Genomic DNA, 24,183 nt, shown 5'->3' with positions numbered 1-24,183 from the left:
TTGGTGACACTGGCTGTCGAAATGTAGAGATGCACTTGGCTTCTGATGCCAAAAATTTTTTTCACAGGCATTAAAGAAAAATTCAAAGACCTGATTGTGAGCAGGTTCATGTAGTAGTTACATCGCTTGCTCTAAATTTGTGTCTATGTGTCTGCAGGCCTGGCAGCCTCCTCCTCCGTTATCAGCCCAATACTGTCGCCTGTCTCCACCAAGCTGAAGAGCAGCATGCCAGCTGTCAACAAACCACAAGAGGGTGAGATAGATTTGCAAGTCATCACTGTCACCCCAGAGAAATCGCTGTCAGAGCTTTTAAAAAACTAGTTTGCAGTTTACAGAAGCTGATGGATTTAAAAATAATTCCTAAAGTTCATAAAAAAATATCAGCTAATAACTTAAAAACAGTAATAACGGCACAAAACACAAAAAAGCTGGATGAACTTGTGTGTTTAATTTAATTACTTTAAGAAAATTTTAAGGGGTCCTGATATGTTTTCCTTTATTTTCTGTCAACTATAACTTTAAAATAACTTGGTGGATCCTCATATTGAATATGGCCAAAGTTTCAAATACGTAGGCCAGTTTATGTACAAGTATGAGACAGAAACTTTAGACTATTCTAGGTTTGCTATTTATCCAGAATATCAGTGAGAGCAGGTAATCCTGTGAACACAACAGCCTCACCTACCTACTGTTCACAATTTTTGTATGCAAATAGCAGAAGAGCGTTGGCTTAAAGGGAGAGACACTAAAACAGCTTCTAAACAGAGGAGGAACTAAGAGACTATGCCAAGGCCCAGTATATGATAAATAAGGATCATTTTGAACTGTGAATAATGTAAAAGCAGTCCAGAAAAATACAGGGATAGAAACGAACGTAATGAGAGCACCTCAATCTTATCACAGCTGTTGTTTTAAAACTTGAATTATGTCTTCCAGAAATTGAGGCGAGGCCGGACATGGAGTCAGATAAGAAGCTTGACAAGTTGGAAAGCTTCTTGGGGCGCTTGAATAGCAAAGGTAAGTACATCCGCAGTGACTTTGACCTCAGCTTAGGAATATATTTCATTTTAAAAGCATTTTTAGTGCCAATCCCCCAAAAATATCAACACTCTGCAGTGTTACCTTCAAAGAATCTGTATAGATTGCATCCTTATTATTTTAAACTGTTTTTTTTTCAGTGGCAGGTTTGCAGGAAACCACTATAACAGTGACTGAGAAGGCCGTGAAGGAAGTGATGAAGCTGGATGATGAGATCTTTTCCAAGTTTTACAGGCGTGTCGCTGAATTTCCACGCATGCCCACCAGGATTGACATCAGCGAGGATTTTGACAGCATATTTGGCTCCCAGGCTCCCAAGTAAGAAAAAAAAGCTTCTAATTATACATCATCGGCCTCTTGGTAATTATTTTCCATTGTACTCATACTCATTTTTTCTTCCTGACTAGGCTGACTTCAGCCATGGTGCAGCACAAGCGCTCAGTTCGTCCTTCTAGAAACGTTCAGTCATCTAAAAACCCTCTGAAGATGCTGGCAGCTCGAGAGGACATCCGACATGAGTACACAGAGCAGAGACTTAACGTGGCACAGTTGGAAAGCAAGAGAATGAAATCCGAGAAGACGAGTAAGAACATTACTCTGTGTTTAGGAGTTTGTAGAACAGAAGACTTAATAGAGCCCCTCTGTTATTGTTTAAATAACAGAGGGGTGTGTAATAAAAAAAGCAACAACAGCAAAATTGGAAACATTATTGTTGTTTGGAGCCAACAAAACTACATCGATTTTTAACCTCTGCAAATTAGCGTGACCCATTTATACAGACGTTTTTTTCTGCAGGGATTTTATTACTTTAATGTTTAATGAAACAGTTATTATAGTTATTTATTAATTTTTATTCCAGTAGGCCTTTATTGTTTTTATAAAGTGTGTATTTTCTCATTTCAGTGAATAAAACCTCAGAATACTCCGAGGCTGCTCTGGCAGGTCTGGCCAGTAAAGAAAACTTCAGCAATGTGAGTCTGCGCAGCGTCAACATCTCAGAGCAGATGTCTAACAACAGCGCTGTGCCGTACAAGAACATCATGCTGATGCAGATCAAAGGTGAAAACTCGCTTATATTGTGTGTTTGTCTTAACCTGTCTACCATTGTTTAATGCTGTGTCATTTCCAGCTCCCAGACATGAAATAAACATAATCTTGGACTAGAACCTTTTAAATGAGAGCTTCATTCATTCTTCATTTAGTCTAAAACTAGGTCTAGTGGCACCGTGGGGTAGGGGTTAACACATTTGCTTTACCTAGTTTAAGATCAGGAGGAGACACAAACCCAGCCTTGTGCTGATCCCAAATCTGAATAAATGGGAGAGACGAATCTGGTGTAACAGCTGTGCCATATCAAATATGGGAAGCCCTCTCCTTGGGGAAAAATGAGCAGCCAAAACTACCTTTAGTTTTCAGAAACTGGCTGTTAATGTTTAGGTTCATACTGCAGTTAGTGTTCTATATGAAAGTCATATTGTTGCATCATAAACTGCATCCATAAACTGTGTACCTGCGTGTCACAAACATGGGATCTGCTAATAAATCCTAGACTTTCCTTGAAAACTCTGCAATTTCAGCAATTGAATGTAATGGTATTAATAAGGCTTCAAAAGGCACTGAGAGGGTTAAATTAGCAGATAGCTCTCAGCTGTGTCAGCACCACCACCTGCTGTGGCAACCACACCCCTAATTTTAATGTTTCACAGTATTCAGTTCAGTGATTTAAACATGAAGTGATTGAGGTGAAGCAGACATCTTGCTGTAGGCGCCTAGGTTGGTAGCCTCAAGAAAGTCAAAAGTGGTCATGCCCCGAATAATAAATAAATAATACTATTATTATAAAATATTGAGTTTTGTATGTACAGCAACAAACAAAAGGGGAAATTGCTGTATACAAAACAGAATCTTTTTTAAAGGCTGTAATCTGCATTTTAATGATGATACATCAACAGCTATCTGTGAATAATAAGTCTGTTTTTCATATGTTGATTTGGTCATCTCAACGTGTAGTCAGGCTTTTGCTCCTGTGATAATCCACCAATAAGAAAACAAGGGTCACACAAATTGTCGTTTCCATCTGTCCTTGTAAAATACTCAAAGGCGCTACACAAGTTTTGCCTCAAGCAGAACATCTATGATAAATCTACGGAGAAAATGAATTAAAGTGGCTTCATATTTCTTGCAGGTCGTCGTCATGTTCAGACCAGACTAGTGGAGCCCAGAGCGTCGTCTCTGAACAGCGGGGATTGTTTCCTGTTGGTCACTCCAGAGCACTGCTTTGTTTGGATGGGAGAGTTCTCAAACGTTATTGAGAAGGCGAAGGTGAGTGTTACCACTCTGTCTGGTGTGGTCAGAGCTACAGTAGCCATACTGGTGTTTGAAAAAAAAAGATTCATTGATTATTTAACTTTCATTCTCTGCGCACACACCAACTGGCACATATGCCCATCTGTGCTCCTCATCAAACACGTTTTCAGCCTCTCCATTTTCCCAAAGGGCGTCTGTCTAGACAGTTTTTAATAAACATTTGTTTTCCTTCTCTGTGATCTTTACACACTTTATTGTGATTTTATGCATGAAGAGCCAAGAAACAGTCGGCCAAATCTCTTTAGTATGACTTTTTTTGTTGTTGACTTTAATATTTGACATTCTTATGAAGTTTCACCTCTTACTTCTGAGGGGTATTAATGGATTAATTAAGAAGCTAAATTTATTTGTTGTCTACATCAACATCATGGTGAGGATATGGCTACATTTACTCTTTATTTTTCTTTATATGCGACTCAGATCTACTTTATTCTTGTCAGTTTAAACAGCAAATCACATGTCTAGTCTTTTTTTTTATCATCATTGACACAGCTTCTGTATGTGTTACTAAGTTAGATACAGGTCTGATTTTCTTCACTTAATTTGACCTTAGTTTGAACAGTAACCCAAAATTTACACCACTCCAGTCGTCACCAAGATAACTCAACTCTGTCTCGGGGAGATGAGCGAGCTGAGCGTTGTGTCTCTCTACTAGAGCCTTGTTAAGTTAAGAGATGCTGACAGTAGTGGTTAAGTGAGCCTCCACATCCTAAAAGTTTGGAAAACTCTCTCAGGGAAACCATTCATGTAACATCCACACCGCTCCAGGCTCAGATTCCACATCCACACACAGGATTAAAAAGTTTCCTCTTTGTCATCTGCTTACACTTCATTGGCCTCCATGTTTACGTCTATGCATGCAGATTAAAACAGAATCTAGCCCATGAAACTGAAATCTATCATATTTAATAGCTGATAAGATGATTCTTTTTCTTTTGTGAATGCAGGCAAACGATTTGGCCACGTTCATCCAGACAAATAAGGACATGGGCTGCAGGGGGAACCAGGTGCAGACCATCGAAGAAGGGGTGAACCCACAGAGTCCAGATACTCAGGAGTTCTGGTCAGTCCTCGGTGGACAGATGGCATATCAGTGTAAGACATAAGCTTTTGTCTGTGCGTTTGAACCACTGCACACACTTGCGTTGATAATATCTTAACATTTTCGGTTACTATGTTTAATTGTAGCGGCGGGTCCAGCAGAGGAGGACGAGCAGTTTGAGAATGCCATCGTGGAAACCAACTGTATTTTCAGACTGCAGGATGATAAGCTGGTTCCTGATGATGATGAGTGGGGGAAGGTCCCACGCAGCTCCCTCCTGACATCCAAGGAGGTGATCTATAAAAGCCTCATTATAATTTTGATAGCTGCTTTTAAATTTTCAGCAGAATTTCACGTTTCCGCTTTCTGAACTTGGAAAGATTTCATGAACGGAGAGGAAATAGGATTTCATCACTGGTGTAGTTTAGCTTTATTTTTGGTTTGCATGTGAATGGGACACTTTTCAGCATTTCTGTCACATGTGCCACACGAGAATGCAAACCACTGTATTACAGAAGAGAAATATTACATGGAAGAAATCAAAGTTTCTTCTAAAAAAATAAGAAGCAGACCTGTAGATGAAGGTCAAAGATAATGAATGGACTCTCTGGAGTCTAGAAGGTGGTGGTGGTGGATCAGAGAAAGAATTTCTGATGCAAACTTTATATGAGATGCAAAATAAAAAGAAGCTGGAGATTCACTGTCCTGAATTTACAGGGACTGAACCTATGCTAACTTTCTGGAGCTAGAAAGGACTATTTTTGGAGACCGTCAAGCTATCAGCTTACACTTAGTTGGCAAGCTGCATGCATCCACTGTATATTGCACAGACACCTGCAAATTTGCACTAAGTAACATACAAAGGGGCAAGAGTTTCAGTCACTAAAGTGATGCACGCACTTCTTGGATTGTCTCTTGCAAGAGTGTCAAACATAATGTCAAAGACTCTAATCCAGCTCACTGGGCAACTTTGGGAAATGTGAAGGAGACAATCATTTTATTAGACTTTTAATTGTATTTTCAGCATAGTTAACATATTATTCTACTGATAAATACCTCCACCACATCTATTCATACTGCGCCAGAGTAATTATGTAAAAAATAAACAATTAAATTGCAGAAAAGGGGTTTTTTTATACTAGAAAAATTTCTTCTTCTTTTTGTTTTTTTTTTTAGACTAGGTCCACAGTTAAACAAATCATTCTATGAATTTACAAATTTTTCTGCATTATAATTACAGGATAATCTGGTCAATAAGCTACCAGAACTTTTCCCATAATTTTACATATTAATTTATTTATTTTGTTGACATACATTTAATACGACAGCATTTCTTTATCACATAGAACAATCGAGTAATACTGTTGAAATTGCACTTCTCATATTAACAGATCTCAGGGATTAAATGTGTAGTTAAACATTTTTACATTGACAGAAAGAAGAGTTTCACTGGTCTGGTTAAGTTCAAAGTGGGCTGTATAAGGCCCTCGATATAAAATAAGTTTGATGTTCTTGGTCTATAGCAAACAGCAGACCATATAATCTGTTAGATTTTTCCATTAAAATGCTTAAAAAAGGGAATAAAGCTGCAAATTCATATGAGAAATCCAGTTCAGTGACTGTCAGTCAAAGCAGTCGTGCTCCTCAAAATGCAAACTTTAAGCTTTAGTAAAATTTACTGTGGTGAGTTATATATAGCTCACCACAGAACACAGAGGTTAAAACATGTTTGCAGTGATTGTTTTTTGAGTTTTTTGTATTTTACTTCTTATTTCTGGGATTTATATAACAACACTACATGTGTTATTGCATATAATATAGATGATTTTCTCCATATGTAACTTAAAAGGGCTTTATTAAGTTTGAAGCAGTGCTAACTGGGTGTCTGTGGTTGTTGTGCTTTCTGTGCTGCAGGTTTTGGTGTTTGATTTTGGCAGTGAGGTGTATGTGTGGCACGGTAAAGAGGTGACTCTGGCCCAAAGGAAGGTGGCCTTCCAGCTGGCTAAACACCTGTGGAACGGGACGTTTGACTACACGTGCTGTGACGTGAACCCTCTGGACCCCGGAGGCTGCAACAAACTCATACCCAGGTGAGAATACACATGCCTGCTTCACATTTTTACTTCTGGCCTCAATCGAACACCAAAAATGCATAGTGTTTTAAAATGATCAACTTTATTTCTTAGTTTTTAAAAGGCTTTTGGTTTCATGAAGTTTAACGTCCTTTTACTCTTTTTTTTTTTAACCACGCTCTTCTCCACAGGAAGGGCCAGGGCCGTCCTGACTGGGCAATATTCGGCAGGCTGACAGAGCACAATGAGACAATCTTATTCAAGGAGAAGTTCGTGGATTGGACTGAAGTAAAGTCCCCAACGCCAAAGGAAGGCTGCGAGCTTGTACCTGAGCAGAAGGTGCAAATCAGGCTCTTGTTGTATGAGGATAAATAGCTTTATTCCACAGATTATCCACATCAGAGAAGCCTGATATATCGACTTTATCTCCCCATCTGTTTATTTGTTGGGCTGTCTCAGTCAGGCTTAGTTCATTTTGTCAGGAACAGTTTATTACACACTGGGACCAGGAATTAGAGCGGATATGCCTTTGGTTAGATGCTGTATGAAGCATTAGTGTGTCAAAGTGCCTTATTTTGCCTGTTGGCTCAGTTTTCACTATCACATCTTAACATTTCATTTGATTCTAATCCTATCTGCAATCTTTCTCCCAGGAGGCTCCAAGGCGAGAGTGCCGGCCTTACGATGCCACCCTAATGCTGCCTGTCCTGCAGTCATCAGTTTCCATGATTTTGGATGGGGTGAATGTCGGGCGTGGCCACGGTCGAGTGGAATCAGAGGACTCCATGAGGACTCAGGAGATCGTCACAGTTTCTGTGGACGTTTGGCACATCCTGGAGTTTGATTACAGCCGTCTGCCACGCCAGAGCATAGGCCAGTTCCACGAGGGGGACGCATATGTGGTCAAGTGGAAGTACATGGTCAGCACCTCAGGTTGGTCTCTAGTCATATTCTGACATGGTAAAAATGATCTACTTGACATTTTGCATTTGTGTGCTTTATGGCACACAAACAGGTAGGTGAGCTCTGATAATTCATTACAACACCACCTCACTCAAAAAGACGTAAACGTTTTTTGTTGTGTAGTGAAAAGAGTAGTTTTAGAGTGGTTTATTGATCCTTTTGTTGTCTGTTTCTGTATTTTGGCCCTAGTTGGTCGCAGGCAGAACCCAGAGGCAAGGAGCAGTGGGCCCGGGAAGGAGAAATGCTGCTACTTCTTCTGGCAGGGGCGACACTCCACTGTCAGCGAGAAGGGGACCTCAGCACTGATGACGGTGGAGCTGGATGAGGAGAGAGGGGCACAGGTACAAGAGACAAGGCAGTCAGTGTTTAAAAACATATTATCAGCTCTGCGGTGAAGGCTGATGTTATGAAATGCTACTGAAGTAACACACTAGCCCGCTTCCATTGAATCGTTCATCACAGGAGATTACGACGGCATTAAGATGGCTAAGAATGAAAGTTTTGTACAATGTTCTCTTTATAACGCGCACATGTACACATGTACAGAAAGATGGACAGTGCATACATTTGTAATCTTGACTTTAACAGAGTAATTTGACCACTGTGTGTTACAGATGCAGGTGCAGCAAGGAAAGGAGCCGGCATGTTTCCTGCAGTGCTTCAATGGAGGAATGATCGTCCATGCAGGCAAAAGGGAGGAGGAGGAGGAGAACACTCAGAGTAAATATTTGGACTTTTCCGTTTTTTATTCTATTTACCTTTATATATTGTTATTATATTATATTATTTGTTATTATTTAATATTGGTATTAAATAAAGAAAATAAATTGTTGTTGTTATAATATGATTTATGTTGGATTGCTGATTAAGGATTAAGGATAAAAACTTCCTGTCACTCACGCTTACCTGCTCTAATCAGGTGAGTGGCGTCTTTACTGTGTGCGTGGTGAAGTGCCGGTGGAGGGCCACCTGCTGGAGGTGGCTTGTCACTGCAGCAGCCTTCGCTCTAGAGCCTCCATGATCCTGCTCAACATCAACAAAGCCATCATCTACCTGTGGCACGGCTGCAAAACGCAGCTGCACACCCGCAGTGTTGGAAACACGGCCGCTCTTAAGATAAAGGAGCAGTGAGTGTTTATAAAGACAGTGTTTCCTCATTTTACACTCTCATCTGAGAATTGAATATCATTTCTCTCTTTGCTGCTTTCAGATGTCCTCTGGAAGCAGGTCTCCACAGCAGCAGCAAAGTGACCATCCATGAGTGTGATGAGGGGGTGGAGCCTCCAGGCTTCTGGGAGGCTCTGGGGAGAAAAGACAGGAAAGCCTATGACTGCATGCTTCAAGGTACAGGAAACAGCGTTTTTATGTGTTGACACCATAGACTCAGCTTGTCTGAAATTTGCTTAACAATGCATTGTTATAACACCATTGTTGTTTCCTAGCATCACTTATACTACCATTGCCACACTGCTGCAGCAGTAACTGTAATTATAACTGATATCATTTCTAGTAAAGTTAAAAATATCTTGTTTAGCTCACATTATGAATTCAATACATACAATAAAATTCATACAGCATACTTGCTTATACTACCACACAGTAAAATTGCTCTTTTGCATTCTTGTACATTGCACAATAAAGTGCATGAATATATTATCTGTAGGTCAAATTTTAACCTTTTTAAAAGCCCTTATGATGGCTTAATAACAATTTAGTTCAATTTTATTTTATTTATAACCAACTCAAGCCTCAATGTGATTTTTACTCTAGGGCAGTGATTCCCAAATTGTGGGCCCGGTGTTGCAGGTGGTCCACAGTAATAACAGAAACTCAGTTTGAAATTGCTCACAAGTATGTACAGTTACATATTTATATTCGTTTATATAAAAAGTGAATCAAAACTGGTAATAAAAGACAGTTAGTTTGTGTTATTGCAAATATTACTCTGACCTAAATTTTATGCTTATGCATTGAATTTTGTGTCCCAGTGCCAGGTGGGTTACACATTAGTCATAACACATGAGCTCAGTGTGACTATGCATATGACTGGGTAGCATTAGCAGTTCATAGTCAACAGCTTGTGTTTCTTGTTTTTTAGTATTAAAACATTCAAAGAAATACATCACTTTCTCTTGTGTTTTGAATTGAAGATTTAAGATTGGGTGGACTTCATGGGAATTTTTGGTTTTTAAAGAGGTCACAGGATTCTTGAATTTGGGAATGACTGTTTTAATGTAAAGACCTAATGCTCTTTACTCTACAATATAAGATTTTAGAGTATTTCACAAACTGCAGTATTTTTATTTTTTTAGGAATTAACAATAACAACAATTGTTTATCAAAAATATATAAATGAAATCAGAAATAACAGGTTTGATTTTTTTTTTCCAATGTTTAACAAAATATTAAATCATGAGGTGTAGTCTAAAGCTCTCCACACCTACACTGGTCATCATCCGAAGAAGGATGATGTATCTTGTTGTTTGTCAGATCCAGGAAAATTCAATTTCACCCCACGGCTCTTCCAGCTGAGCAGCACATCTGGAGATTTTGTAGCAAATGAGTTTTTCCACCCGTCCAGAGCTCCAGACCTGGTCAGCTCGCTGCCTTTCCTGCAGGAAGATCTGTACAATGCACCTCAACCTGGTGAGACTGAAACACAAACGTTTGGCGGGTGGGGATTTATATTCTTCTAGTTAAGGCTTCCATCCATCCTTGCTCCATAAGCTTCGAGTGAGGAAACAGGAGTGTTTTAGATAGACATGCCATCCACCTCATTTAAAATCTATAGCAACTGTGTGATGCTGTCATTATCAATATGGACCAAAATCTCTGAATGTTTTCAGCGTCTTGTTTAACCCACTACTAGCTGAGTATACCTAATAAAGTATCCAGTGATTGGATATAGGGAACCTTCCTAGAGGTAGAAAAAGTGGTGAAGCATATCTGTCTGATGTATGTGCATTTATGTAATTCTTTATTCATTTCCACAATTCATTACTGTTCATTTTTTGGACGATTCAGGGTTTGTGCGTCATTTGTTCATCTGCACAGTTAAGAACAGATTTGTGAGAACACACTGTTTGTGAATGAAGACCAATGTTTTTATTGACTGCTGGGGAATAAAATGAGCAGCTGAGCTGTTATGAAAACAGTTTTATTTTAATTATGTTGAATTATTTGTGGACAAAATACATGCATAAACTGTACTGTGGGAGCTCTAATGTGCAAGAGTATTCATATTCATCATCTCAGCTCAAAGGTTGTTTTTCTTTTCATTTAGTTTAATCTTGTGTCATTTGAGTAAAATATACACCTATGTACATTTCTACAACCTGAACCTTTAGAACACGTCAGTGTTTTAGAATGAGATCAGTTGTATCTGTCCAAGATGGTGCCAGAGAGAGTGAGGATATAAAAATAGCTTCATCCCATCATCTCTTTCTCACATCCTTGCAAAAACAAGATGAAGAGATGTTATTTAGGAACTGATTTTTTGCAAAATGAAAGACACACTTTCAAATCTCATTGTCTTTTTTATCCTCACACTGATGCTCGCATAGACTTAAAGGATCATTTGGGGGGGGGGAACACTTTAAAATGTAGATGCATAACTACAAATCCAGAACATACAGTATGCAGATTACACCGCATATTTCTTACTGTATCTTATGTCTCTGGCACAGCTTTGTTCCTGGTGGATAACTTCCATGAGGTTTACCTGTGGCAGGGCTGGTGGCCTCAGGACAGCGAGAGGACTGGCTCTGCTCATATCCGCTGGGATGCAGACAGGAAGTGCGCGATGGAGACTGTGCTGCAGTACTGCAAACGTGAGGCAAACATCCAGAAACTTTAAAAGCAGAAAAGAAAAACATTAGGAAAAGGTTAATGTGTGATTTAATGAGAACCTTGTGCTGATTTTCTCCTGCAGAGAGGAATGAGAAGAAGCCTCAGAAGTCATACCTGATCCACGCTGGCCTGGAGCCGCTCACCTTCACCAACATGTTTCCCAGCTGGGAGCACAGAGAGGACGTGGCTGAGATTACAGAGAAAGTGAGCAAGACATATTGTTATCCTATACTTTTTCTCTTGGACGTCACTGCAATAGCTTTCCATATTCATGTTCAAAGTAATTCATATTTAGTTTATACTCAGCCTTGCACCCCCTCAGGTCAGTTTCATGTCCGAAACAAGCTATTCTGACTCCCTTCATCCTTCTTTTAAAACATCTTTTTCCGTCCCAAATAAAAAGAAATAAAAAATTAAATAAAACTTCCTTTCTTCCTGCACCTCCTTTTTTATATGCCCTCATCCAAAGTGGAAAATGTGATTAACATTTAGATTATGCTATATTTTTCCTTCCTCACTGATACAAAGCGGTTTCTCACAATTACTACAAAGGAGCCTGTGCATGCTCTGTTGTGGCTGCAGGAGGCGGAGGTGTGTAACCAGATCATCCTGGTGGAGGACGTGTTGGCCCGGCTCTGTCAGAACACCTTCCCTCTGGCTCAGCTGCAGGCCCGGCCGCTGCCAGAGGGAGTTGACCCACTCTGCCTGGAGCTCTACCTGTCTGACCAGGACTTTGAGGTCAGTAAAGTGAAGAAAAACTATTTTACTTTTGCTTTGAAGTTTTTGTTGGCAGCGTTTTAGTCACACAAAAAAATCAGCATGTTTCTTTCCTTTTACCAGATTTTTTTTTTATAACTTTTAAATCTGATAACAATGACAGCTCAGTTGAAATCAAATTAGTCACATGACTTACCTGTGACCTAATTAAAGTAGAAGTGTAATATCTATAGTAGCAGCTTTTTGACACAGTGAGGCATTTTTTCTGAAGTGACATTTTCACTTAGTTATCTTTTATTGATGAGAAAGAAAATATAGCTGATGACATTTTAACACTGTGGCAAACAGGAAAATGTTGCCTGACTGTACCTATAAAAAGCAAAAACTGTATCTGTTTGGTTTGTTCCCTGGAAGTTCCCTGGCCGTTTACAAGTGTGCATTTGCAATTTCACCATCAGCCTCAGACTTACATAGACAGCAGACAACTTCTTTGTCAATCTGTCCTGTCTTACAAGTTTTGAGTTTCGGTCTGTAACCTGGAGGCTAAACAGGAGGATCGTCCCCAGGATGAGAGTGGCAGTGCACAGTTCAGGTGTAAAGTCCTGAGGCCTCTGAGAGGGGACTTTCAGTGCAAAAAGCCTGAATGTGAGGCCACAGACAGACAATTGAAAGGAGCCACACCAGCAAAATGACCTGCTAATCTCCAGTTTTGCCTCTTTTTCGTCTTTGTCCTCTTCCATCATTTTGAGAAGCATACATGCAGATATACTTACAGAATGAAGCTTCCAGAAAGCAAAGAGAAAACAGCAGCAACACTGGAAGTGCTGCAAAGATGCACAAACAGACAATTCTGAAATAGATCTCAGCCAATTTTATCTGGTGCATATTTTCTCTTTCTTTTTTTTTTATTGGCACAAGCAAAAATAACCTCAGTGATTCACATCAGTGATTTGAGCAGATATGTAGCAGGTACATCAACAAGTATAAATGGTGGAAAACCAGAACTGTACACAGTAACTAACCTTCAGTCATTAAAATCCATCTAACACCATCTAACTCTCACTTTACAGACCAGTTTGTAGGTGGATTCAGGTAAGAAGAGATGCTCGTGTGACTCATCCGCACTGATGACCCGTCCTTCTCTCGAGCACGTCAGCGCTCTGTTTAAAAAAAATCACTCCTGTCTCTTGAGTGTGGTGCTGGTCGAGGAGGAAAGGTTGTGCTTGGCTGCACGATTATGTCTGAAAAGATCATCCAGAAACACCCTTACGCTGTTAGACAGTACTTTATAAAAGCTGCAATCACAAAGGACTTGGCACTTCAACTCCTTCACACAGGAGACAACAAATACAAAATGACACATGATCCAAAATTAGCTTCCATCTCTGCTGGGAGAAAAGATGAAAAGTTACAACTGACCACTTGAATCAGTCAGAGAATTCAGGATTTGATTGGTATGTGCTGTAAGTGTGTACTTTTATACACTTCAGTTAATACCTCAGAGTTGAAGCTATAACTCTAATGTGCTTCTAAAGTCCTTCTTATTATAAATGACATAAAACATTCATAGTTTACAACCCCTTAAATATCCTACATACAGGACTTAAAAATTATTACATTATTTTCTTTTTCCTAAATGATCTTATGTAGGACGGGATTTATAGATAGGCTAAACTTTTCATGTTCATTCAGGGTGTGCCCATAATGGTAAATCCACTGTAGGCTACCTTTAACTCATACCTGCACATCTTAAAAATACAAAATTCTTAGACCAAGTGAGGTGCCATTTTTACAGCAGTGAAAACCCTAAAGATGATGATGACGATGACCTGTCAATAGCTTGACAAGGATGGTTAGTCATCGATGTTGAAGCTAGTGGCTGGAAAGAAATCTAAACTCTGCATTTAGTTTGCTTCAGACGGAGGAGAATGAGATTTCATTTTAGAAAAAACGTGAGATTTTCATGTTATTTTAATATTAATAAACACATCTAGCAGGCGTTCTTAAACTCAGCCTGGATAGACGTATATTTTCATTGTATGTTTGGTCTCAAATTGTATATAAAGTAGTAAAAAGTATTAAAAGCCTTAAATATATATTCTCTGTACCTGTAAACACCCAGTATTGCTCAGAATCGCATCAGGATTATTTGTCACTATTTACTAATATTGTATAGAAAAAAACCATCAGGAAATTATGGATTTTATGTAATGTTATAATTAATAATAATTAGTTACATCCTAGTGAGTTAAGAGGTCGCTTATCTCTTGATGTTTTCCTTGGTGGGAGCGGGTTTAGACTTTGAAATGATGTGTTTATGCTCTTGTGATAATTGACAGGTTTTATCTGCGCAGCTGCAGTTTATCTCTCCGACCACGCCGCACTCCTTCCACACTTCTCTGCTCCTGCAGCTTTTCTCTTTGCACGCACGCACACAACTTCTACCTTTCCTCTCAGTGCAAATAAATGCTCTTTAGTGATTCACTGTTATCTGCACTGCAGTCTGACTCACTATCTGTCTGTGGAGCACAACATGGAGGCATGAAAAAACACCAACACTGGATGGAGTTGATTTGTTTCCCCACAGGGCACAAGATATCACGTCATGTTAGAGAATCAGTGAATTAGCAGATGTGATTGTACAAGAAAATATTTGAAAATATTGTTTTCCTATTTATATTAAACTGAACTTTTCTGAAAATTGTGCGCTCTGAAACATCTCACTGTGAAAGTACCAAAAAATGTATAATCACTAAGCACCTACTCATCTGTTTATCCATGAAATGATCCAGTGCAAAGTGCAAAGGACAACATCCTGCAGATATGGCGCTGGAGCTTCACTCAATCAAACATGATTGATCAGGTGATTTGAGCACTTCTAAAGACGCTGATCTCCTGAATTTTCATTGCAAAGGTGAAGATAGATAGATAGCCAGCCAAAAAGGTGTTTGGTCTATCATCTGGACACAGGAAAGAGAACAAGGATACAGGAAACAGAGAAGAGTATTCCAAGGAAGAGGTTTGCAAAGAAGAAGTGGGATGTGAGGCTGAATAACAAGGAAGGAGAAAGGATTTGCATCCACAGAGACCGACGTAGGGCACATCGGACATCTGAAGAAGCTTTTATGCAAACATGAAGCTGTGGATGCTTAAAACAGCTTGATCTAATTAGGGTTGGGCAGATAGGCACAAAGGATAGAATTAGGAAGCAAAATCAATGATCATGTGAATAAACTAACCTTCAGAGTAAAACAGGAAGTAGGAAAAAGGCATACCTACACAAGAAGACTGAAACTAAACATGATAAGAGAGACATTTAAATGTTTCCTGTCTTAGACTTTTATCAAATTATATTTTTTGGTGCTTTGACAGTCAGTGTTTCATCAAATGCACCTGCTAACAAAACTTAACACATTCAGGGTGTGTTAGTATAAAACAAAGGCTGAATTTTGTCACCGAACAACAATATTGATCATGTTGAACCATTATTAGTTAGAGTTAAATTGCCATCTCTCCTCTCTGAGGCTGTGCTTGGCATTCAGTGATGATCCTATCACACTGCCTGTGTTCTCTTCTGAAACGTTTGTCTCTTTTTCTGACCCCAGAAAGCTTTGGAGGTGAAGAGAGAGGAATATGAACGTCTGCCAGGGTGGAAGCAAGTGAACTTAAAGAAGGCCAAAGGACTGTTTTAATCGTGTTTTTAATAGGAGTTGGTATGTGAAGAGGTACAAGAGAGGACAGTCAAGAGGGAGATGCGAGAAGAAGCCGCAGAGAGATGAACCTGCTTTTGATCTGATACGAGGAGAATGAGACTGGAGATGCACTCGCCTCGCTTATAGTGATGTTTTACTTCTCAACTTTGTCGTTACTTAACAAAATGAAATTCAAGCGGTATAACAAGCAGGTTAAAAAAAAAAAAAGACACCTGGCTTTGTTGCATACATGGCTTTTATGTGTGTCATAGCACTAAAATCACCGCTTATGGACTCGTCAAAGAAAAAGACTTGGACGCTTGTTGTCAGAGTGCCATGCTGTGGTTGTGTATGTGTGCGACTGTATATAATGTTTGTGTGCAACGTTAATTTGTGTAAAACTGTGTGTAGGTGCGCCTGTGACTTTGTATCTATGTAAAAACGAGTCCTGTCGTGTCAGATGTTGTAAGGAAAGTCGTCACTTCTTCTGTCCACACTGTCTGGATGCTGCCAGGCCTCATAGGTAACTCATATTGCTCAAAACTGCTGAAGTGACCCTGGTTTATTGGGCACCTGAGAGTTTCATTAGGAGAGAAACAGCAGCTTGAAGAATCTGATTGTATAGTGCCTTGCTTTTTGTGTACAGTTTATATACAGAAATTCTAGTCTGCATTTTTAAAGACTTTCTTTGTGATATAAGACATAGTGAATTAAATCACAATAATGCTCAACTCAGAAGTGGAGTCATTTGTGTCCTTGCTGCATACACTTTCATTTCATTGCATCATATCTCCAAAATACAGATTCTATTATGCTATCAGGAAAGAGTGAAGGGGGAAACTATAGCAACTGTTCCAAGTATTTTTACATAACTCAGTTTTTCCTTTTTCACTTTTTTTTCACAATTTTTTTTCTGGTGGTTGTAATGAACTACTGGACTCTGCCCTCTTCTTTTGATCTAACTTGAAGATTAAAATAAAAAAAATATCATAAAATGTTTTCCTAATTCCAAAGACGCTGTGATGCAGAGTAGAATATAAATAGGAACTGAATGCAATGATTCTATATTTTTTTCACAGCACAGCACAAAAAACATCAAGTGTTTGAACTTTGAGGGGGAAAAAATGTCAGTTTAAATTTCCTGGCAGCAACATGTCTCAGAACACTTGGGCCAGTGTAGCATCCCCACTTCTTTTGGAAACTACTGTTAAATGTTTGGGAACAGACCCGTTGCTGTGCTTCTGGGGGAGGAATATTGTTGGGACAGTGTAGTTTTTGTGTATTTTTTGTTTGATGGTGCAATAAGTCTTTTCAACCTGAAAGGTGAAAGGCCTGCAAGTGCTCCTGAGCGCAGTGATTTTCATGACAGAATCAATCATGGAAATCACTGCATGTGCTGCTTGAGCCTCTCTGAATCTTTAGATGATATTAAGCACTGCAAATAATGAGACAAGCATAGAAAGGCCTTTTTTTCAGAAACTGTAAGTTGAATGCAAGTTTATTTTGTGAAAAATCTAACTGATCCTATCAGGACAGCTGAAAAATCTTCTGCTGATTAAAGAAAATGAAAAAAAAATAGGTGCCCAGTGTCCGAAGTCTCTGTGGATTAACTATCATTTCAAATTTCTTTTTCTATTCTGTGTATCAACTTTTAATTGCAGTGGGGAGAACTTATAGATGTTTTTTCTAAGGTTTACTTTGAGATTTGTGTGTTGTGCTGAATAGTGTAAACTAAAGACAATTAAAATGTGGGGTATTATCTCAATATCCGGACATGGGTGTAAAAAATCTGTACTATCCCACACCTGGACGTTTGCTTACCCTAACGCACCTGCTTAGCCCGTGTCAGCCTGTTAGACGGTTTCAGCGCCCTCTGCCGGACACCATTTAGCATTACATTAGCTGGATTCAACAGTTTTACTACTGCAGTCACTCAGTAACATTGGTGCTTATTTACCAAAATATATTCCAGCAGAGAGCTGAACAGAACAGAGTCTGCGCAGACTTCGTCATGACGCGCATTGATCGGGAAGGGGTCTGGAGTCTGAGAGAGCGAACAACGTGCTTTAGATTAACCCGATTTAGTAAAACAGTAATTGAATCCATCCGCCTCGGTAAGTTTTGTTTTTAAGACAGAGAAGAAAATCTGAAGACATGCAGGCCACTCCCAGTTATGCGTCTGTGCTCAGATGTTTTGAAAGTGTATATAAAATACGCTTCTTCTTTTGCACAGCGAATACCTTCGTCAGAGCTGGCGTGGAGATCTCTGCAGAAGTTTAGCACTATTTAAAGTATAGTTTATTTTCTGGAAGATTTACCCAGATTCTCCAGTATAGTTTCAGACTTACCGGTAAACTAATTAAAAGTGCGATTTTTTTTTTCCAAAGGGAGCAAGTAACTTTACTGTTTTAGTTTTACTGCGTTTGCGTTACACCGCGCTTAAATTTCTTTGCGCTTCTACCCTAAATTTTTTTGGTAGTCTTTTTCCTTTGGTGAATTTTGACGTTTACTACAAGCATAATTTCACTAGACTGTAAATTTACTTTGACTATCATCTTGCTGAAGAAAGTCGACTATGATGGCATTATATGGGAAATTGCGCTTCCCTCTGTTTGTTTCTTGTTTGTTTCAGTATTAAAATGCACGATACAATCTAATAGTAAATTCAAAAATACATTTATGGAAGGTTGTTTCTTTTCTGTTTAACAATAATCACCAACGAAGAAGACGCACTACCACAAAACCTAGGGTAGAAGCGCAAAAATATTTAAACGACCTTTAGCCTAAAAAAACTTGGATCTGTCCGCCTGTGTGAATTATTTGAGAGGAGATTGGTTGTTGCATGGACATGATCCAAGGGCATGTCGGAGCACTGGGCGTAGGTTCAACACCTGTTTAACTGATTGTTAATACAAACATCTATTTAGCCATCCAGTGGCCTGCTGAGTTTAAATTGAGCATCAGAATTTAGAAGAGATTTTAATTTGCATTTGCAAAGAGGTCAAAGAACAACGCAGAGCGCAACAACAGAAAATAATAATAGCAAACACAGAATCATTTATAGAAACAAGGTATATACCCGCCGTGATTACAGAATACAATCAGACAAAACAATCTGTACAGTCGAGTATATCTTGTAATAGAGGATTATATAAAGACGTGATGCTATGGAGCCTTCCATTCAGCCATATCAAATTAAAACAGACAGAATCTTCCACCACAACATATTAAGGATATCCGCACTCTTTGACATCATCAGGATCCAAGAACAAACTGCCATCAGTGAGAAAACGATGCTTTAGAACAGCCACTCCCAAAGTCGAGAGTGCTGCAGCCCATTTAAAAAAAGAAAACCTAGCGGGGCCCACCCAATCTGAAATCCTCCCTCTAATTAAAATACAAAAGAAATGTATATGTTTCCTTGAAAACAAAACAAACATAAACAACTCAGGCTATAATTTGCTATTGTTACCCAATCATATGCATAATGTTAAGGCCAGTGTGTGACCCCGCCTGCCACAGGGATACAAATTTAAATACATGAGCAGAAAATTAAGGTCACAGTAATGAATAATATCACAAACTAACCACCTCGTACTACCAGTTCGAATTCACTTTTTATATAAGTAAATTAACTTGTATGAACATGTAACTACACATACTTCCGAGTAATTCCAAACCGAATTTCTGTTAATACTGTGGTCCACCTGCAGTATCTTTACAGCCCACCAGAGGGCCCCAGCCCACACTTTGGGAATCCCTGCTTTAGAAAATTACTTTGGACACTAGAATGTAGGGAAAAAATGACCTTTCACATCCAGTAACTATGTGAAAGGTCATCAAAATGCACCTGTGAGAGTTTTCTCCAGTGACTGATCAGAGCAGGAAAAATACCCAGTGTATTATTGCTTGTTTCTTTTTCTCTGCATCATTGGCATTAAATTTATGAAGTTTTACTACTGAAAATTTTGATATATCCCAGTAGACAGCTGAATTAAAATTAAATAGGTTGCTGTTTGTAACAAAGCTGAAATGTAATTTTCAGCCTTTAAAATTTCATGTGGTTAAAAAGTTGTGAGATTTAAAAAATGCTGGGACATTAAAAAGTGCCACATTTTGACCTAACACTGTATACTTTCTGGTCTGTAACTCCAGTAATCTACATAGTATGTAGCATTGCGTCCTCAAATATATTGAAGTTAAAAAAAAAAAAGATCTGATTCTGATGGTGTCGAGTGGGAAGCATTCCAAGAATGTGTCACGGTCTGGCTGGCAGACCGTGGGGATGTGGGGAAGGAGGACCCAGGCGCGGAGCTCAAAGTTCAAGCAGTGCGTTTATTTACAGAGGGTGATATCAAACAACAATAAATCCCCGTGTTTTTCCCCAGACTCCCGTGTCGTGTCCTCCAAGTGCTCTCTGCTCCCGTGTCTACACTCCCGGTGCTCGCTGCTCCTTAAGCCTTCCACGCTCCTCCTGCGGGAAACAATAGCGGCAGTAGTCAGGACACTGAACAATGGCAGGCATACACTACACGACCAAAACCTAAACTGGGTAACTAACGTGGAGTCCCAAGCAATGATCCCGCGTCGGTGGGAGCTCCAAGACTCTCTTAAGTAGCTCCCCCGACGAGGCCTGATCAGCAGCAGGTGTGTGGCTTCGGGTGTGGCCAGTCCCCTTGCAGGGCCACACCCTCCAGGCCTGACGCCGCCTATAAACAAGTGCTCAGCCACCCACACACACATATACACAAGCACAGGGAAGGGGGAGCAACACCAAAATACACAGCAATAATAATAATAATAATATAATACATGACTGCTCAGGGATCCTGGGTCGCCCAGTCCCAGGACCCTGACAGAATGTTTCTTTTTTATTTTCCTTGCAATGACCCATTTGTCCAAATATTGAACATTCATGGAGTTCAGTCTTTGATCTTTCAGAAAAGATGTCCTCCCAAGTCAGGCTGAGGCTGCTGCCGAGCACCAGGTGTCTGTTTGATGAGCCCGTTCAGCTGAAAGTGGCCGGGCTGCGGTCAAGGCAGGTGGTCACAATCAGAGCCACATCGACCGACGAGAGAGAAGTGGTGTTCGGCTCTTCAGCCACTTACAGGGCAGATGATGGCGGAGAGGTCGACCTAAACCGAGACCCCTCACTCAACGGGAGCTACGTTGGAGTGCAGCCCATGGGTCTGCTGCAGTCACTGAAGGCAGACACTTTGCACAAGTACTTCTTCAAGAACAAAGCTCTGAACCCTCACGTGGTGAAGTTTTCTGTGCATGAGCAGGAGGCGGATGGCAGGATACTGGCAGAAGAGACAAACGAGAGGTTTTTGATGGGAGACGGGGTCAGTCGGGACCCAGTCAAAGAGGGGAACATACGAGGAGTCTTGTTTACACCCCCAGGTACTGTATGTGGTTTTCCACTTAGAAGTATTCACTATCATTACAGTGGGCCCCCCTTTTTTTTTTAACAGGTGGCGAAGGTATATTTTCTGCAAAGGGTACATCACTTTTCTTGATTCAATTTCAATTCAATTTTATTTATATAGTGCCAAATCACAACAACAGTCGCCTCAAAGTATTTATATTGTAAGGCAGACCCTACAATAATACATACAGAGAATAACCCAACAATCAAATGACCCCCTATGAGCAAGAACTTTGGCGACAGTGGGAAGGAAAAACTGCCTTTTAACAGGAAGAAACCTCCCGCAGAACCAGGCTCAGGGAGGGGCGGGGCCACCTGGGGTGAGAGAAGGAAGACAGGATAGAAGACATGTTGTGGAAGAGAGACAGAGATTAATAACAGATGTCTTAAAAGATGTCTCAGTTCCTAAAATGCATCTGGAGGACAGAGGAGGGGGTGGCTTGTCATATTAGCTGTAATCATATTTGCACAGCTGTATCCTTTGTAGAAGTACTTATTGTACTACTTTGGGAAGTTATTTAAAAGTATCCTTAAATATAAAAAAAATGTGTTTAACACCTCTGAGATCATAAAATACAGCACTAATTGGGCTGTAATGAAACTATATGATGAAACTTACACCAAAATCACGATACATGAGTGAAAAACATTTTAATTCATATTTAAACTGGAAAACATAGATGAAGTGTTGAATATGGATCTTTTATTGTAGGGCTTTAGGTTAAAGTTGCACATTATGCATGATTATAACCTACTTACATGAAACTTTTGTTGTCTGTGTTCTAGGAGAAGGTCCGTTCCCTGCTGTGCTGGATCTGGGCACCTTCATGTCTGAGAAAAGAGCCTGTTTGTTGGCCAACAAAGGGTTTTTGGTCCTCACGATTGCTGTGTTCAGTGACAGACAAAATATGAAAGAGATACATCTGGACCCCTTTAAAGAAGCCGTGGATTTCTTACGCCACCACCCCAAGGTGGGTCCAGTGGGTGACACTTAAGCTAGCAGCGTAACTTTACAAGAACCCATGTAACTGTGTGTTCAGACCGAATGTGAAGCAAATGTTTTTGTTTTTTTTGGGAGGGGGGGGAATGATTGCATGCGTAGTCTGTGAAATGCAGTGAACTGGTTAAAAATCAGTCAGGTTTGAAGAATTGCTTGGCAAAAAGTGAGACACTGCTTTAGGGAGTCCTAGTTATGTGTAGTTACGAGTTATGTGCCAGAACACCCATTTTTTTCTTTAAACTGTTCCAGTTTAAATGCCCAGCAGGTCACAACTTTTAATACTTTGGAATTGCCGGTTTCTGAGCTCTGTGTGTTATTTCACAGGCGGGCAGTAAAGGAGTCGGCATAATATCAAGATCAAAGGGAACAGATATCGCGCTCTCTCTTGCTGCATTCGTGCCCGGTGTGGAGGCCTTAGTTTGGATCAATGGCACCAGTGCCAGTGTGGGCACTCCCCTCTACTACAAGAAACAGCAGATCCTCTCACCCTTAATGTTTGACTTCAGCAAGGTGATTACCACCAAGTCTGGAGCAAACCTTATCAAGTATGCTACTGAAGATCCCCTGGAAGAGAAGAACAAAGGAAGCCTCGTCCCCATTGAACGAGCCAAGAGCCAGTTTCTCTTTGTGGCTGCAGAGGATGACCTCAACTGGGACAGCAAGGCCTACATGGACCAGATGGTGGAGAGACTGAAGCGTCGTGGGAAGGAGAACTTTGAGACTGTTTTTTATCCTGGAGCTGGACATTTGCTGGAGCCACCCTATGGACCCTTCTGTTCCTCTGCTTTCCATGGGATGCTTAGCTTCTCAGTGGTGTGGGGAGGGGAGCCCAGGGCCCACGCAGCAGCAGAGATCCACCTGTGGAAGAAGATAGAGGAGTTCTTTAGAACTCACCTGAGTTGTGATGCTGCACAGGCTAAAGCCAATTTATAAACAGGATTTGAAAGATAAAACAAAAAACAACTATTGAATATATTATTTTATTTGCTTGTGAATATTTTCTGTTCTGTCTTTGAATGCATTTCATGTTTGATTTTAATATCAGAATACTTTAATAATTCCTCAGGGAATTATGTGGGTTACAGTTACTCCAGGACAACAGTAAATGGCCTGTATTTGTATAGCGCTTTTCTAGTCCCCAAGGACCCCAAAGCGCTTTATACATCCAGTCATTCGCCCATTCACACACACATTCACACACTGGTGATGGCAAGCTACACTGTAGCCACAGCCACCCTGGGGCGCACTGACAGAGGCAGTAACTTCTTCCTCACCTCATCAAGCTCTTCTGACTGCTGCTGAGCTCCAAAGCTTTTTACCTGCTTGGAATTTGTGTTGACTGAATACATAAATTCATAAATCAAGTTTAATACAATGGCAGCAAAGATTAAAAGAAATATTTGTGTTCAGCTTGTGAGTGACCATCCTACAGCTATCTGGGTGAGGTCACTACCAGAAAACAGCAAGGAAGGAGACCAAAGACGCCACCTGGGAGATATCGCTACAGAATAAATGTTACAATACAAATGCGAACACACAGGAAAAAAAGGTTAAACCATACAAGACCAACTCCAAGTTAAAGAACTGCATTATTATAGCACATTTATAAAGTATATTTCACTACCACAGTAGTACAAGGATGAAAATGGCACCACAGAAAACTAGCACATTACTCATCAATGCTGCTCTTTTTTATGATAAATAACAATGTATTTTAAAATACTGATGTATTGAAAAACAAGACAAATTAAGTGTAAAAACCTTTGACTTGTGGTTGTGAAAGTATTTGCACCACTATCAACTACAGCAGACTCCAAATGCGATTTTGTCATCCTTTAATAGGTAGAAAATGGAGAAATTAAAGTAGAAATGACTAAGTCCTACATTTGTGAGTGTTAAACAAATGTATTCCTGCTTCAGCATTTAACTGTAATGACAGATTAACTGCTAACAGACATTATCTGTTTATTAAACTCAAGAATTAAACATAATTGAATTTATGACTGTTTTATAGG

The 24,183-nt window shown here is 39.9% G+C and overlaps 2 protein-coding genes across 23 annotated transcripts in view; both read left to right on the top strand.

Moving 5' to 3' along the window:
* LOC146553192 (supervillin-like) overlaps nucleotides 1–16,475 on the top strand; it is a 57,155-nt gene extending 40,680 nt beyond the window's left edge. For 15 of the 21 annotated variants that reach the window (XM_085255325.1, XM_085255312.1, XM_085255328.1 and 12 more), the window contains 20 exons: nucleotides 158–253; nucleotides 937–1,017; nucleotides 1,179–1,356; nucleotides 1,446–1,621; nucleotides 1,942–2,097; nucleotides 3,224–3,360; nucleotides 4,353–4,500; nucleotides 4,594–4,739; nucleotides 6,362–6,537; nucleotides 6,711–6,858; nucleotides 7,173–7,452; nucleotides 7,672–7,823; nucleotides 8,097–8,202; nucleotides 8,402–8,609; nucleotides 8,693–8,826; nucleotides 9,973–10,128; nucleotides 11,169–11,312; nucleotides 11,414–11,535; nucleotides 11,884–12,069; nucleotides 15,654–16,475. In XM_085255325.1, the coding sequence (XP_085111451.1) occupies nucleotides 158–253; nucleotides 937–1,017; nucleotides 1,179–1,356; nucleotides 1,446–1,621; nucleotides 1,942–2,097; nucleotides 3,224–3,360; nucleotides 4,353–4,500; nucleotides 4,594–4,739; nucleotides 6,362–6,537; nucleotides 6,711–6,858; nucleotides 7,173–7,452; nucleotides 7,672–7,823; nucleotides 8,097–8,202; nucleotides 8,402–8,609; nucleotides 8,693–8,826; nucleotides 9,973–10,128; nucleotides 11,169–11,312; nucleotides 11,414–11,535; nucleotides 11,884–12,069; nucleotides 15,654–15,740 (3,017 nt within the window). In that variant the 3' untranslated portion in view covers nucleotides 15,741–16,475. Of the gene's footprint in view, nucleotides 1–157; nucleotides 254–936; nucleotides 1,018–1,178; nucleotides 1,357–1,445; nucleotides 1,622–1,941; nucleotides 2,098–3,223; nucleotides 3,361–4,352; nucleotides 4,501–4,593; nucleotides 4,740–6,361; nucleotides 6,538–6,710; nucleotides 6,859–7,172; nucleotides 7,453–7,671; nucleotides 7,824–8,096; nucleotides 8,203–8,401; nucleotides 8,610–8,692; nucleotides 8,827–9,972; nucleotides 10,129–11,168; nucleotides 11,313–11,413; nucleotides 11,536–11,883; nucleotides 12,070–13,118; nucleotides 13,141–15,653 lie in introns of all 21 variants that reach the window. The other 6 variants (XM_085255329.1, XM_085255330.1, XM_085255314.1 and 3 more) reach the window with 2 other exon arrangements.
* A 1,246-nt stretch (nucleotides 16,476–17,721) lies between these two features.
* On the top strand, nucleotides 17,722–24,183 carry LOC146553191 (acyl-coenzyme A thioesterase 1-like). Of its 2 annotated transcripts, none has more exons than XM_085255207.1 (4): nucleotides 17,722–17,854; nucleotides 20,682–21,143; nucleotides 21,955–22,139; nucleotides 22,493–24,183. In XM_085255207.1, exons 1-4 carry the CDS (start codon nucleotides 17,752–17,754, stop codon nucleotides 23,099–23,101), a joined length of 1,359 nt encoding a protein of 452 aa, XP_085111333.1. In that variant the 5' UTR covers nucleotides 17,722–17,751; the 3' UTR covers nucleotides 23,102–24,183. The 2 variants fall into 2 exon arrangements, with proteins under 2 accessions (XP_085111333.1, XP_085111334.1); XM_085255208.1 differs by having other exon boundaries at nucleotides 17,804–17,854; nucleotides 20,667–21,143.

This window comes from Mchenga conophoros, linkage group LG18, assembly GCF_057382185.1.
Source record: "Mchenga conophoros isolate Kocher_MC1m ecotype Shallow Benthic linkage group LG18, M_conophoros_male_GT1.1, whole genome shotgun sequence".
Classification (NCBI taxonomy): Eukaryota; Metazoa; Chordata; class Actinopteri; order Cichliformes; family Cichlidae; genus Mchenga; species Mchenga conophoros.
Note: the sequence above shows the minus strand (reverse complement) of the source record. Positions and strands in the feature narration are given on the sequence as shown.

What these genes read in the sequence shown, in the direction of transcription:
- LOC146553191 (XM_085255207.1), top strand. Translation starts at nt 17,752, where the DNA reads ATGACGCGCATTGATCGGGAAGGGGTCTGGAGTCTGAGAGAGCGAACA. An exon ending in AATTGAATCCATCCGCCTCG is followed by an intron (nt 17,855 to 20,681) that starts GTAAGTTTTGTT and finishes TTGATCTTTCAG; the next exon opens with AAAAGATGTCCTCCCAAGTC. An exon ending in TCTTACGCCACCACCCCAAG is followed by an intron (nt 22,140 to 22,492) that starts GTGGGTCCAGTG and finishes GTTATTTCACAG; the next exon opens with GCGGGCAGTAAAGGAGTCGG.